At 44.2% G+C, this 16012-nt stretch overlaps 1 protein-coding gene and 1 long non-coding RNA gene across 3 annotated transcripts in view; both read right to left on the bottom strand.

Moving 5' to 3' along the window:
- Window positions 1-4248: 4248 nt before the first annotated feature.
- LOC121934482 lies at window positions 4249-7445 on the bottom strand. Its single transcript, XR_006104629.1, has 2 exons — window positions 6897-7445; window positions 4249-4891 (listed from the first exon to the last, which is right to left on the bottom strand). It is a non-coding gene; the product is annotated as an uncharacterized LOC121934482 (long non-coding RNA).
- Window positions 7446-8430: 985 nt separating this feature from the next.
- Window positions 8431-16012, bottom strand: part of NBEAL2 (neurobeachin like 2) — a 122669-nt gene continuing 115087 nt past the window's right edge. For both annotated transcript variants that reach the window (XM_042472582.1, XM_042472583.1), the window contains 3 exons: window positions 15291-15439; window positions 14110-14245; window positions 8431-13624 (listed from right to left, as the gene is read on the bottom strand). In XM_042472582.1, coding sequence (XP_042328516.1) covers window positions 13523-13624; window positions 14110-14245; window positions 15291-15439 — 387 coding nt within the window. In that variant the 3' untranslated portion in view covers window positions 8431-13522. The remainder of the gene's footprint in view (window positions 13625-14109; window positions 14246-15290; window positions 15440-16012) is intronic.

The raw sequence follows: 16012 nt of genomic DNA, 5'->3' as shown, positions 1-16012 counted from the left end.
GATGATGATGATGATGATGATGATGATGATGATGATGATGATGATGATGATGATGATACATATAATACTAATGCATACATGCAGCTAGTTCATGCAAACATATATGTACAACAAGGCAATGTGCTTCAGCAAAAGCTTTATTGATGGCATCTCCACGGTGTTGACATCTGGTCCACCTTTTTGCTGAAGCTGATGCCCAGCGTTTCATAGTCAACCCATGGATTGCAAAAAACAGATCTAAGGCTTGGAGGATGCTGTCTGTTGCAAACCACCAAGAACAATCCTATTGGATTCCACTTTAGCCGCGAGAGAAGGCTCCGAGGCATCCAGGGCGAACTGTTATTGTCCTTTTACCTCCTTCCCATCGTACCCAAGAGCAGGCGTATCTCCTTGGTTTGAAGGCAGGATGCTTCCATCTGGCCAACTGGGAGGAAAAAACAGGTTTGCGAGAGATGAGGAGCACCGGATGGTGGCGGGAAAGCCCATTTGTTCATGGATTTTGGACACAAGTTAAGGAACAGATAGATATAATGATAGGGATAGCGATACAATTAAGCAAAGAACATTGTCTAAACTCTTAATTTAGGGGAATTGGGATTGGTAGTAATCAAACATACGTAACAAAACAAGTTCTAAAAGCCGCCCGGGCGGTGATTGCTTTCGGGGGGAAAAATCTTATTTGTTTAAATGTATAAAAGAATATATATTATTTGATTCCCTTAGGGAAGGAAGGTTTAAAAATAGTGGGAGAGATAAATGGGAAATTGTGATTAAGAAAGTGGAAAGTAAAATGGGGTATGAAGAAGGAAAACAGTATATAATCAACGATATTTTGCAGATCTCTGAAAATGATTGTTAATGTAAATGAAATGTATTTCCTCTGAGAGTCTGCTTGTGGGAGAGGGAAAACATACTATGAATTATAGACCATATAATTTTTACTATGTACTCTGAAAATAATAAAGTTAAAATTATTATTTTATTTTTTAAAAAAAGTGAAAAACCACCGGCAAAATGCAGGTGAGATGGAGTCAGAGTCTGGCTTACACCAGAGGAGAAGATCTCAAGACCATTTTGCTTACCATGGGTGTCTTTGCCACGATGGCAGCATTGATTCAGTAGCCCATGGGCCACTATTTTGTCCTTAAGGACTGGACTGGAGGAAGGAACTGATCTCCCTTCCCTTGACCTCTTTGCCAGGGCGTTCCTCTCATTTCTATCTATCCGTTGTGTTAGTAAAATATATACACAGCGCTGTACATACAATTAATAAAATAGATAGAAATAGATCAAATAAAAAATAAAAATAAAAAGAAGCCTGCCTTTTATAATTTTACATTTATGATTTTCTGTGTTTTTTTTAACCTAATAAAAATCTAATTAAAAATATTAATTTACCTTTAAATAATAGAGCCAGCACGGTTAGTGCTTGGAGATGTCTCATCCACAGGGTCACCATAAGTGTTTGCAAGTTGGTTTTCTATGCACTCACCTTCTGCTTGGCACCATCCACTGGTCCTCCTTCTTCCGTCAGGGAGGAAGGAGCTTCCAGATTTAGCACCTCTTGCAGAGCAGCAGGACTGCACAGCACCAGTCCCAACACAACCAGCAGCCAGAAGTTGTGCATGGCCTCTGGGACCATGGGGGGCATGATCTCACCACTTATGCTCTGGATTCAGGTGTGGAAAACATAGGCTGAGAGAGAATGGGGTGTCAGCAACGGATGTGGGAGAATGGCTTAACATACAGTATCCTCCAAGGGGGAAGGAAGCTCTCCCAACGGCCACCTGCCCAAGGAAACCACCCCATGGCCATTGGTTTCCTCCATGTTTCCATATGGCAAGAGAATACGGTTACAGTTGGCTGGAGTAACAAGAGTACTATAGAGAGACCTTTTTTTGAAACAGAAACCAAAGTCTAATGACAAGGGCTCTCCTTATTTCAACCTTGAAGATGCAAACATTGTCCAATATTTTTTCCAAAGCAAAATCCTTCTTCCTTTGTTTAGAGAATCTGTATCTTGGAGAAATGGTCAGAAGTTTCGTTATCAGAGTCATCCATGTCTAAGGTCAGAAAATCTCTCCAGTTGATCCTCAGGAAGTTGCAGGAGATATGCTTTTGTACTGATGTATCCAATAAATGGAAACCAAAGTCTAACGATGCTGTCTCTCCTTATTTGGCCCTTAGGGACACAAACATCATCCAATAATTCTTCCATTAACCAACACTCCCGTATCCTTTTCCATCACATTTCTAGTTGGGCATCTCCTGTTTTCCAAGTTTTTGCTATTTCCGCATGAGCGGCTGCAGTAAATAAAAACACCTTATTATTTTTTGTGTGTTTTTGTGTTCTGATTTTTAGCCAAGTAGAGAGAGGAATAACAGAATACAGAAATACCAAACCTCTGAGATTATTCGGAGAATAAGGGGCCAACAATTATTTACCTTTGGGCAGTCAAGCCACAAGTGAGTCAATGTACCCTTAACATTGGACCCCCTCCAACATTTGGAAGTGACATTCTTGGCTCATCTGGCTAATTTAATTGGGGTTGTATGTTTTGGTATTGCTGTTGTTCGGCCTTTGCACGATTCCTCAATGGATTGCTTAATCTTGGGGTTTATTTATTCATGGGAGGACGTTTTGATGAGCTGTTATATTTGGACAGCCATTCACATTTCCCTACATTTTACAACTGTTAATGAACTAATGCTCCATGTTGCTCACTGATACGTGGCACAAGGTTTGTCACATGCATAACTTGTTTATTCATGTACTTATATGGCATTTTTATTTATGTCTAGTTTGTTTAATGGCACTTATATAGTTTGTTTGCAACTGACAATCAGATACACTCATATTAACTCTGGTTAATATCATGTGTTTGTAATTTACCTTCAGATAATAGAGCCAGCATGGTGAGTGGTTTGAGCACTGGATGACAGCTCTGAAGACCAGGGTTCAAATCCTGGCTCAGTCATGAAAACCCACTTGGTGACCTTGGCCAAGTCACACTCTCTGAGCTTCAGAGGAAGGCAAGGGCAAAAAAGTTGTCAAGGAGACACCAGGACGTTATGGTGACCTTAGGGTATCCAAAAGTCAAAAATGACATGAAGGCACCACAGGATGCTTTTTGCAGACTTCAGTATGTTCATAGAATCATAGAATCATAGAATCGTAGAGTTGGAAGAGACCACTAGGGCCATCCAGTCCAACCCCCTGCCATACAGGAAATCCAATTCAAAGCATCCCTGACAGATGGCCATCCAGCCTCTGTTTAAAGAACTCCAAGGAAGGAGACTCTATCACCCTCCGAGGAAGGAGTGCATTCCACTGTCGAACAGCCCTTACTGTCAGGAAGTTCCTCCTAATGTTCAGGTGGAATCTCTTTTCCTGCAGCTTGCATCCATTGTTCCGGGTCCTGTTCTCTGGAGCAGCAGAAAACAAGCTTGCTCCCTCTTCAACATGACATCCTTTCAAATATTTAAACAGGGCGATCATATCACCTCTTAACCTTCTTTTCTCCAGGCTAAACATCCCCAGCTCCCTAAGTCGTTCCTCATAGGGCATGGTTTCCAGACCCTTCACCATTTTAGTTGCTCTCCTTTGGACACGCTCCAGTTTCTCAATGTCCTTTCTGAATTGTGGTGCCCAGAACAGGACACAATATTCTAGGTGGGGCCTGACCAAAGCAGAATACAGTGGCACTATTACTTCTCTTGATCTAGACACTATACTTCTATTGATGCAGCCTAAAATAGCATTGGCCTTTTTAGCTGCCGCATCACACTGTTCACTCATGTTCAACTTGTGGTCTACTTGGACTCCTAGATCCCTTTCACATGTAGTTTCATTCAGCCAGGTGTCACCCATCCTATATCTGTGCATTTTATTTTTCCGCCCTAAGTGCAATACCTTACATGTTGCTTTAGTATAGTTTAACTTTATATTTTGCTAGCCCCTTTTTCTCTAGCAGAGATTCAGACCTTGATCTCCTGGAGTCCAATATTGAAATCGCTGCACTACATATTATTATTATTATTATTATTATTATTATTATTATTATTGGTTTATATAGCACTGTAGATTTACACAGCGCTGTACATACAAACAATAAAATGGATAAAGTAAACCTGCCCATGGCGTACAATCAAAGGATATACTGTATTTATTTTTACCCCACTCTTCAGAAATGATCTTAGAGTGGCTTACAAACTGTTAATTTGACATATCTACACAAACCACAAAACTGGAAAGAAAAGCACAGTGTTTATTGCTATGAGGAAAGACAGATCAAACAGGGCTTGCCATATAGTAAATCAAAAACATGCTCATTTCTAGACAGTTTTGGCACCATCCAGAACTGGCTGCAACGAGGACAGCTTCACGCAAACAATGTATGCATCCAGGCTGATACCACTTCAACCGCTCTGGCTCCATCCTAACAAATCCTGGCATACGTTGTTTGGTAAAGATCATGGAATCCTCTGCCAGGGAGCTCTAGAGAGATCTAAGCACCTCCAAACCTTGAATGGCTAAGTTCCCACAGGATGGAGCCATGGCAGCGAAAGTGGCATTGAACTGCAATAACTGTGCAGTGTGGATGCACCCAATGAGACACATGCTAGTGTAGAGTGGCTGCCAAGGAAGAGTTCCTACAAAGGGAAGAGTAGCAAGATGTTCTGCAGGGAAGATGGCAAATCACTCTTGGGTCTCACGCCTTCAGGAAGACTGGATTTTCTTCCGTGTTATTATTTCCTTCCCACCCAGAAGCGTGAACATCCCAGGCCTCCAAAGTGGCTTGCTTGGTTTCTTCTTCCTTTCAGATAGCCCTTTTTTCCACCAGGCCTTGTGAATGTTGGACCTTGGCACCAACACAGGAACACTGGCATCCTACAGAAAGGAAAAAATAAATCCAAGTAAGAAGATCACATCAAAAAGTGGGTGAGAGAAGGAGAGGAACTGGAAGGGTGAGTCCTTGCATAGCTCTGAAGCACATTATAGTGGGTCCTCCACATTCATTGGGATTAGGGACACAGGACACCTGTGACAGTGGGAAGTTGTTGTTGTTGTTGTCTTGTGCCTTCAAGTCATTTCCAACTTATGGAGACCCTAAAGTGAACCTGTTACAGGGTTATCATGGCACGATTTCTTCAGAGGAGGTTTGCCTTTGCCTTTGCCTTCCTCTGAGGCTGAGAGCATGTGAGTCAACCAAGGTCCCCAGTGGGTTTCATGGCCGAGCTGGGAATCGAAGCCTGGTCTCCAAAGTCGAAAACCACAAATAAAAAACCACTATTTTTTAACCTAATAGAGCATCCCTCTAGGAATCGCTAGGTCCTCTACCTCAACTCTATAGGCAACTGGAGGTTGACCATAGAATTGCACTGGAGAACCAGCAAACACCTAGAGAAATATTCTCTCTAGGAATCTCTAGGTCCTCCAGCATGATTCTATGCTCAATGTCTGGCAGAAGTTGACCATAGATTCAAACTGGAAAACCTAGAGGGAACATATGAATCAAATCCCTGAATAATCAAATCTACAAATGTGGAGGGCCAACTGTACTCCAGAAAAGCTGTTCAGAGAATGACAGGTCCTGACCCTGAATTTAAGACCTGGTCCACTTTCACACTACAGTTATAGCAATTTAATCTGACTCTAACTGCCATGGCTGCTTCCTTTGGGATCCTGAGATTTGTAGCTTGAGGTGGGACTTTGAATTCACACCCAGAGAGCTCTAGTGCTTCCCTGAATTGCAGATTGAAGGATTCCAGAGGATGCCATCAGGGCACCTAATGTGGGACTCCTCCTGGTGTTTTCTAGCCACAAAGAGTGTGTGGGGCCAACAACTGGCTACAGCCAGGGCAGGAATTGTGTATCCCTATAGACGCGATTGGAGTGCAGCTCCCAGTATGTCTCACCACTATGTTGACTAGGTTAATGGGAGCTGCAGTCCAACAACATTTAGGGGAAGAACCAGCATGGTGTACTGGTTTGAGTATTGGGACTACAACTCTGCAAACTGGGGTTCAAATCTCCATTTGGCCATGAAAGCCCACTGGCTGGCCTTGGGCAGGTCACACTCTCTCAGACTCAAGGGAAGACAATGGCAAGCTCCCTCTGACCAAACCTTGCCAAGAAAACCCCATGAGAGGTTGGCCATAGGATCACCAAAAGTCAGAAACAACTTGAAGGGACACAACAACAACAACAACAACAACGTTGAAGGGGCTGCACTATTCCTACTCCTAGATTATGTTCTTCTTTCTGATGTCCTTTGACATTGATTAAGTGATTGATTTGATCTGATAGATTTCTATGCCATCCTATATCATAAGATCCCAGGGCAGTTCATCTCACCAATAAAACACAATGCCCTGTTTCCAAAGATTGGGGAATTTACTGTTGTGGACTACAACTCTCATTATCCCCAGACAGCAGAGCCATTGGAAGTATGTGGGTATAATGTGAAGTGCAGGGTTTTTTGGGGGGTGGACTACAACTCCAAAGTATCCCCCATCCAGCATGGCCACTATCTGAACTGTGGGGCAGGGATACTAAGAGTTGTTGTCTCCCTTAGAAAAAGAACCTCTCCCAATCGATACCTAGAGGCTGCGTCTAGACTGCAGAATGCAGTTTGACACCACTTTAACCTCCATGACTCAGTGCTATGGAATCCTGGGATTTGTAGTTCGCTGTGGAACCAGAACACACTGACAGAGATGGCTAAATATCTTCCAAAACTACAGATCTCAGGAATCCATAGCATGGAGCCATGGCAGTAAAAGCGGTGTCAAACTGCATTAATTCTGCAGCGTAGATATAGCCTCAACCACAGTCTTTGACACTGATCTTGCATTCTTCCAAACCCGCACCAGGATTCCCACTCAGTACTCACTGCTAGAGGCTCAGACGCTGTATCTTTCAACTCAGCAGCTGGGGACAAAACGGTGGTTGGGTTCCCAGATACTGGCCCCGGGACCACCATCCCAGCGATGGTGGCCATCAGGACAAGATAGCTAACCAGAAAAACCAGCCATGGTTGTCGTCTTTCCATGGTTTTCTGCAGCTTTGCAGCCAGGGAAAGAAACTATGGATGCCTTCTGAATCTGTCTCCAAAACACTCTTCCAGCAACTCTTTTGTGGCTTTCCTCTTACGAGAAACTGCAAAGACCTTTGCATGCGATGTCAACACTGGAATTTCCCAACTCATTGGCTTCGCAAGCCACATTACGGTTGCTCATTGCTCAATGGTCCATCCCACCTCAACTCTTTCACAACCAATTTCCTTTTAATAAAAAATGTAATTACTACTTATATATTAACATCTTTCTATCTTGAGATCTGAGAGAAGCATGCTATAAAGCCAAGCCAACCAAGACTAAAAACATAAAAACCCTTAATACAAACCCAGCCTTAGGGAGCTGGGGATGATTAGCCTGGAGAAGATTAAGAGGTGATATGATAGCCCTGTTTAAATACTTGAAGGGATGTCATATTGAGGAGGGAGCAAGCTTGTTTTCTGCTGCTCCAGAGAATAGGACCCGGAGCAATGGATGCAAGCTCCAGGAAAAGAGGATTCCAGCTCAACATTAGGAGGAACTTCCTGATAGTAAGAGCTGTTCAACAGTGAAACACACTTCTTCCTTGGAGAGTAGTGGAGTCTCCTTCCTTGGAGGTCTTTAAACAGAGGCTAGATGGCCATCTGTCAGGGATGCTTTGACTGATAGTTCCCGCATGACAGAATAGGGTTGGAGTGCATGGCCCTTCTCGGGGTCTCTTCCAACTCTATGCTTCTATGGTGTAGAAAAGAGAGTTTCAGCAGCTGTTGCTTGTCCTGTAACCAGGTAAGAAGCAACACCTGCTGAAATCCCCTCATCTGCACCATCTTTAAAGGAACAAGAGCCCTCTCCAATTTTCACACTGGCAACCCATTAGGGTAGAGCCAGTCATTCCACTGAATCAATGTGTGTGTTCTCTATTCATTCATTTAAACAATCTCTGGCCCAGCTTCTTTCCTTCATGGGACCCAACTCAAAAACAGCATTTGTCACCATTGTGTGTCTTCAAGTCTTTTCCAATTTATGGTGAACCTAAAGTGAACAGAGTGTTGGGTTTTCTTGGCAACATTTGTTCAGAGGAGGCTAGCCATGGCCTTCCTCTGAAGCTGAGAGAGTGTGACTTGACCAAAGTCCCCCGACAGGCTTCATGGCCAAGCTGGGAACTGAACCCTAGTCTCCAGATTCGAAGTCCAAAAGTCAGCATAAAACAGGGATGAAACAAGACAGAGCTTAAAAACCCAATGGCGACAGTTAAACAAGATATTGTTTAAATGCTGCTTTACATTCAGGACAAAGAAAGAAGGAATAATAATACCATAAATAAACCAAATAAAGAGTGGAGACCAGGCAAGGACTGTCAAGAGAGGCTCATTTCTTTTCTTTCTTTTTTCCAAATTTTATTTAAAGTTGTGTGAACAGAATACCAACAATTCTGTGGGGAAGGCCCAGGACAGACGAAGGCAAGAAGTCCCTCTCGCGTTTTAAGGCATAAACTTTGAAAAATCTCAGAGACGTTCAGATTGTGCTTTCATTATTTCATTTTGGAAAAAAGAGCTGTGGACGGACTCAGCCTTTGGCTTTGGATAGTCTTTTTTTCCTGAGAGTAGACAGTCTGAAGGTGGATTTGTCCTTCCCCTTCTAATTCTTTTTGGGGGTCGCAACGCTACAAGGAGAATGAGGCAAAAACCCCTCTAAGCTCATCCTTACAACAGAGAGCCCAAGGGCCACATTCTATCAAATTTGGCAAACCCCAATGCAAACCTACCCTTGTCACAAGGAAAAGGAGCTGGGCTTTTGCTTCCTTTACCTTGGTTTTGGAAATCAAGGAACCAGAACTGGACAGTTCCTTAGAAATCAATACAGATGCGGGCAATAACTCCTCCTAGTGTGCTATTGAAAGCGGTGGTTCCCAAATGCTATTACTCCAGGTTTTTACACTTCATCTCCCCAGATCCCCAGGCATTCATTGAGCCAGTTGGAGCCTCTGGGAGTTGGAAGTCCTAAACACTTAAAGGACTAAAACCAGAGAACTACTGCTCTCAATTCCTCCTGTCCCAAGTGGCTCCTCTATACCCTGTTAACCATATAGGAAACCATGTCCAAATTGCACATCAGAAAAGCAGCTTTCTGCCCGAGTTGCATGTTACTGCAAAGGGATGGGGCAGGAAGATTAGATTCACACGTCTAGAAATGCCCCTCATATTAAGAGTGGCAATTACCTACACCTTTAGTCTTTGCAACCACAGCAGTGGGATCCAAGAGATGTCAATATTCTCGAGAGGTTGATGCACGACCACGTCCCACCTTTATGTGAAAACACTTTTGAGCACTTTATTCAAGGGATGGAGGCCACTATCCCACCTGCACAGTCTATTTCTGATGCTTTCGAGGAAGGATCCTGCAGCCAAGAAGGCTTGAGTGGTTATATGTAGGAGTTCAGTAGGAGTGAACAATAGTGCAAATTGTCTGCTAGCTAGACACAAGAGAAGCTGTTGAAGAACAGGCCAAGCAGAACTCGTTTTCAAGTTCAGGATTTTCAAGTTTGGGATCCATGCCATGGAAGGATCAAGTCTGAAAGGACTCCAAGCAACCATTGCTAGATGCAGGGCCTTCCAATAATGCTGGTGTGTGAACATGTGCGTCCAAAGAAGGAAACACGCATGCAAAGTCCTGTGAAGAGAGTCTGGGATGTTATCTCTGTTCCCTAGTCTAGTCATGTGCAAAGCGGTTGGGTCTGAACCCTCCTCTACCTTAAATTCTTGTATCAAACAAAGGACAAATCCACACTGAGACCCGGATGTTTACTCCTTGCCAGACATGGGAAACATTACTTTTGGGGAGACTACAATTCTCAGAATCCTCCAGCTGGGGTATTCTGGGAGTTGTAATTCCCCTCCCAATAGTAACATTTCCTATCTGTGTTCCTTTCTATTTCAAAGCCAGCAGAAATCCCAAAAGCTCACAAGCAACCCCCTTTTACCCCCACCCCTGCTTTAAATACAAAAAAAAAGTAGAAAAGTTTGGATCAACATTATTCATAAAAGTTACAAAACCTGTTTTGTATTATCTATATATATAATTATGTACACAGGAAAAGAGCGACACAGCAGGACAGTTGGGAAACAAAACAAAAAACACGCATTTTCCTGCAAAATGCAAGTATTGCACTTGATATTTCTTGGAACTTGGGTCTTTGCCCTGGAATTATTATATTTTCAAGAGAGGCAGGAGAGAGAAGGGGGCTGGCAGCCATTGCTTTAAGAGTTTTCTCATCATGGAAGGAGGAGGAAAGGAGTAGGTAATTCTTATAGGAATGGGCATCCTCATTCTCCGCTGTTTGGAACAAAGCGAGTTGATGGGTCCTAAGGAAAAGATGAGAACTTGACAAAATCCTCTAGGCAAAAACCTTCAGGGGTCAACAATCCAGTGCAACACGTCTTCCTCTGCTGAGTTTCAGGATTCACAGTGCAATGCTTCACGCCAACCTGCCACTGCGTCTTCCTCCAAAGGTCCCACATTCATTTCGGTAACCTACTGGGAGGAACTGTGGTGTCCCAGAGCAGCCAGCAACCCTTCAGTCATTTGAAAAGGTCTTGGAGCCATCTTCAAGGGAAAGACTGGAAGAGAAGGATGGAGGATTCACCATACATTTTATTTTCCCAACCTTACTGGCAAATAAACAACAGACAACTAAGCCTCCATAGAAGCTCTTCTCATTGCTGCTGGACCAAATTGACGGCAAGAGAAAACTGTTCACAGGGCATATGAATCAATATGACTGAAAATGAAACAACAGTAGCTCAAGGAAGAAAAATGGGGGTTGCTTTTCAAGGAGGATCGACTTGAGCATCTTCTCACACAGCAAAGTCTTCAATCCAGAACCTTGGTGCCAAAACACTCTCCACAGCAAGACAAAACTGTGATGTAATGCAAGGAGGAGGATAGGTGAAGATGGACAAGGGACATGGATTTTCCCTTTAAGCTTCTAGTAATTCAATCCTATTCTATCAGCATGGCCAGAGAGATGGAACCCAGGCATGAGATGCAGGGTTCAAGCTGCATCTTAAACTACCCTGACCCACTTTTCCAGATTAAAAAAAAACAGTTTGGTTAAGTAGCCAGACACGCACAAGAAAGGAAGGAAGAAAGGAAGGATCTGAAGTCAGTCTGTACATGTTTTAAACCAAGGAGGGGCATAAAATGCAGATCATGGATCAAAAATATTTCCCCCATGCCCTCTAAGGTTTGTGGGGCAGGGGGGTCTTCTATGCCATCACTGGCCCTTTCCTTGGATCACTGTAGGTCCAGGAGATGGATTTTAAAAAACAGGAATTACAGGTACTTCCTAAATGGCACAGTTAGACCAAAACATGGCCAAATGTTGAGGAACATTTGGAGGCAACTAATTAAAAAATTTTTGCTTGGGGATGTGGCAGCGTCCTCCATGGTCTCTTGCGGGGGCTAATATGACCCCCTTAACTCTGACAGTTCCCAACCCTGATTTAGAGAGATGGCCAAATGTGTGTGGGACACAGAGGTGCTTTCCCATCCCACAGGTTCAGTATCCTCCATCCAAATGCAGGATGAAGATACGGAGGACAACACCAAACAGCCACAGGAATGAAACTGAATCACACGGACAGAATGACAAAAAGGAAATGTAGAGGAGTGATGAAAAAGCAGAAACTACTCCTTCCAGCACTGACTCACTGCAGAAGTCCAGGCAATATTATTTCCAAACCCTTATGGTTGTAATATACCCCCAACTGGCAAACTCAAGTAAAGTTCTCAAGCAATGCCTCCATGGGAATTTTGATTTAGGTTTAAACACATGCCTGACATAGATACAGCCAACCAGACTACAGATTTCAGAGTTGAACCAACCTTCATTCTAGACTACCAAGTGAAGATGGGGTTTAATTGTCTGCTCCACCCCAAAACCAGGAACAGACACTGGTTTCCAGGAACAGATAGAGAAGCAGCAGCGGCAGCCAGGGGAGGCCATTTCAGTTTTTCGTGCAACCGGGATTGTATGAAAAATGGGGAAGAATGTGAAAATAACTGTCCAAACTGGTACCCAAAGCCCCAAATGCTTGCAGTGTCTCTTCTAAAACAGCTTTTCACAATTTAACTTGCAGTTCTGATGTTCAAAAGGTGCTTCAAAGGGAAAAAATATCACTGGAAAACGGAGTCACAAAAAAAAAACATGTAAAACATCCTTTGTCAGCTGTCTTGACAGAACATCTCAGCTACCTTCCACCAATATTTTTTTTCTTAAAGCATGTCAACTGTCTCTGCTATTGCTACTGATGGTGGATGGAGGGCAGTGCTCTCTTATGTTTTAAAAAAGAGGTGCAATGGAGTGTGGCATTTGGGAGTGTGGGCATGAGGCTGAGGAGACTGGTGAGCCCAAGCTACTGAGCGTAAGGAGTTTATTGCTGCTGAAGACATCTGTGGAGCCCATAATCCATCTGATTCTCTGGAGGTACAGTCAGAGTAGAGACATAGGCATGCTTTGGCTCCTCCAAGTGCCAAGCTGCTCTCTTGGTGTCAACAGGACAAATTGGCCCTGACTGTGAGCCAGACCATCACCCTTCTCACTTTTTCCAAAGACAGTGTATTTTTATGGATGCGGAGAAAATGTCCCACATATGTTCACCAAGCATCCTTGGCTCAACGCTTGCAGGTTTGGCCACCTTGTTGGAGTTCGCTGCCCAGTTTGCTGCCCAGTTGGAGGAAAGCATCCCAACTTGAGAACCCATAGAGTCTTCCTCCAATGGGACATACTTCAGCCAGCCGTTAAGGCTTTCTCCCAGGACCGGATGACTAACCTCTTGTCTGGGCAAACAAAAGCAACAGTCCTTGGGTTTTGGTGCAAGTTTTCTACGTAGTGCAACAGAGACTCCGCTTAAGGCCACCACAGGGAAACCAGGACACCATCTTGGGGCTGGTGCATCTATTGCAATTTTTTCTCCCCTGCCAAACATAGAAGGGGGAGGTTTCATTTACTTGCCCTGTTATCCACTCAAAAAAGTCCTCCCTCTCCCTTCTCTCACCTTCCAGTGTAAGACGACTAATACAAACATTTGCCACTTCAAGCTCCACAGGAATAAAATAATAATAACAAGAACAACAACAGTAATAAAATTGGGAAATGGGGAAAAGCTGGACAGATTCTAGAAATATTCCCTCCCAATTCTGCGAACTCAGAAGGCCAGTTCTACATGTGCATAGACCTCTGGTTTGCAAAGGAGTCCTTGAGGCAGTTTCCATGCGGAAAGTCTGTGGACCGCAGCATTCCAGGGATGGTGTGAAGAGATCATCCGATGGGGTCAGGCTGCCAGCAGGGTTGAGAATGCCCCCTCTGCCGTTCCCCAAGTAGGCAAATCTGGGCGGACTGCGTGTCCTCGAAGGCAGACGGAGCTGCAAGGCAACAGGAGGAATGGAAGCTGGCCCAAGTCAGTTATTTGGACTCTGCTGGGTTGTATTCCGTCTCGCCAGATGACACCTGGGAGATGCGCCGCGTGGAACGCCACAGCCGCCTATGGAACTGCCCTGTCCTCACCTGGAGGGAAGAGAAAGCCAAGGGAAATGAGTGGCCATGGCTCTGGTCTGGCAGAAAAGCAAGAACAAGTTGATTTTCTTCGAATAAGTCTAGAAATTTTAGTCAAAAAACTGACCAAAAAAACCTGAATCTACTCATCCATGAGTCAATGTAAGTTCTGTACTTTAACTCTTATTTAAAAAGGAGCCATCCCCTGATGAAAGGCAAGAATGTAATCTATCCTGGAAGCACCGTGATATGCTTGCCACAAATCAGAAACGACTTGAAGAAACACAACAACAGCAATAACAATGCCAAGATGCCAGACACAGGACAGAGGAGTGGCATCAATGGCCCTGTTGGAGCTGCTCTCTAGCTTTGACCTTCTATTCTGGCATTTACGTGTAGGAACTTCTAATGCACATGTATTTCACCCTCCTGGATCTTGGTGCTGGGAGTGCTAAGGACAGGGAATGAAAAAGAGAGAGAAGATGGCCCACACTCACCTCAGAAGGTTGGCCTGCTCCAACCACGATCAGCTTCCCATCCTCCAGGCCAACCAAGATGTGGCTCTTCTCCTTCGTCACAGAGACACTATGGATAGGGACCTTCATGGCCAGAGGAGAAACGGCTGCCTGAAGGCTGAAATGACAAGGGCAACATCGGTGAGAAGAGCAATAAGGACCCAAAATGGCATGCAAGGTGGCTCATTTCATCAGAAGCAGCATATGGAAGCAAGGGCCACTGTTGTGCAAGCCCTCAGTGATCATCTTTAGTGCTGACTTTAAAGGAAGCAAGGGTGCTAAAATGATGGTAGAGTCCATTATGACTGAAAGTGTGTGGAAAGGGCTAAGTTCCAAAGCATTCACAAAGACTAAGGATGCATCCTCACTGCAGAAATAATCCAGTTTGACACTACTTTAACTGCCATGGTTCAATGCTATAGCATTCTAGGAACTGTATTTTTGTGAGACATTTAACCACCTCTGTCAGAGAGCTCTCGTGCCACAACAAACTACAAATCTCAGAATTGCATAGCATTGAGCCATGGCAGTTAAGGAGTGTCAAACTAGGTTATTTCTTCAGTGCGGATGCAACCTAAGGGGTCTTGCATTTGTTTCCAAAGGGTATGTGGACAGGCTGCCCATTACATTATGAGGGTAGGTTTAGCTGTCCATTGAAAGGTAATAAAGCAGGGATGCGAAACCTGAGGCCCCCTGGACCAAACCTGGCCTACTGGCCTGTCCCTGGTGTTCCCATTCTGAAAGGTTTAATTACTTAGGTTTAATTACTGAGTTCTAGCATGGTAATCTGAATGTTGGATTAGGATGCTGGAAAACCAGGATCTGAATACCTGCTGCCAAATCATGGAAACCCACAGGATGACCCTGAGCAAATCATACTGTCTCAGCCCGAAAGCAATGGCAAACCTCCTCTGAAGGAATCCAATTGTAAGTCGGAGTCAACCTGAACGTGCATAACAACAATACGAGTGCTCAAAGCAACAGCTTTAAACTAAAAGATGCTTGTATTTTTGATACCACCCTTTATGCTCAACCGACCACGGGAATATGGACTCCAAGCACTTCTTGAAATTTGATTCAGGTGGATAAGGAGTGAGGATCCCATTAAGACTGAACGGGATTCTCCACTCCTCATCCAGTTAAAAACAGAGGAAAGAGATTACCTCTGAAGGTCCCGGATCTGCAACGAACATTGAATGGTCCCCAGCACTACAAACTCTTCGGTGACGCACATGGAGGTGACCTGCTCATCCAGGGGAACGGAAGAGAGGTGCTTGCCATTGACAGAGTAAAGGTGCAAGGCAAACTTGTCCTTGAACAAGCAAGAAAGAGTAGGTTAGCTCAGCACACTCACAAAGGTAATTGGGCCTGGATGCTTAACCTTATGCTACCTTCTCAAGTGTATCTAAGCCACAGGTAGGCAAAGCACGACCCTTGAAGCATCACTGGACTGCAGCTCCCAGCTGCCCTAGCCAGCATACCTAATGATGAGGCATGCTAGCAGTTGCAGTCCAACAATCTCTGGAACACCCTGCTTTGTTCATCCCTGCTGTAAGCAAGTCCCAGTCAAGAGGGCTTTCACTGGTGTACAGGGTAAGATGAGTAAGAAAGGACCACTCTGTTGTCTGCTGCTGTCAAACATAATGCACACACGGTGAGGCAGGAACCTCCTCCCTCACATCTGTCCTGTCATGCAGCGAATCCAGTGGATCAGATCCTGCTCTGTCTGTGCACATGACTAAAAATCAGAGAGCCTAGTGTGGTGTCCCCACTAGAGGCGTGGGGTGGAAAAATTTCCAGTGCTATATTTTTTCCATGGAAAAATTTCCACACTTTGTGTGTGTGCATTTATTTACAATTGTCTGAGCTGTTGCATTGTACTCAA

This window comes from Sceloporus undulatus, chromosome 6, assembly GCF_019175285.1.
Source record: "Sceloporus undulatus isolate JIND9_A2432 ecotype Alabama chromosome 6, SceUnd_v1.1, whole genome shotgun sequence".
Classification (NCBI taxonomy): domain Eukaryota; kingdom Metazoa; phylum Chordata; class Lepidosauria; order Squamata; family Phrynosomatidae; genus Sceloporus; species Sceloporus undulatus.
This window is presented reverse-complemented; position numbering and strand designations above follow the sequence as displayed.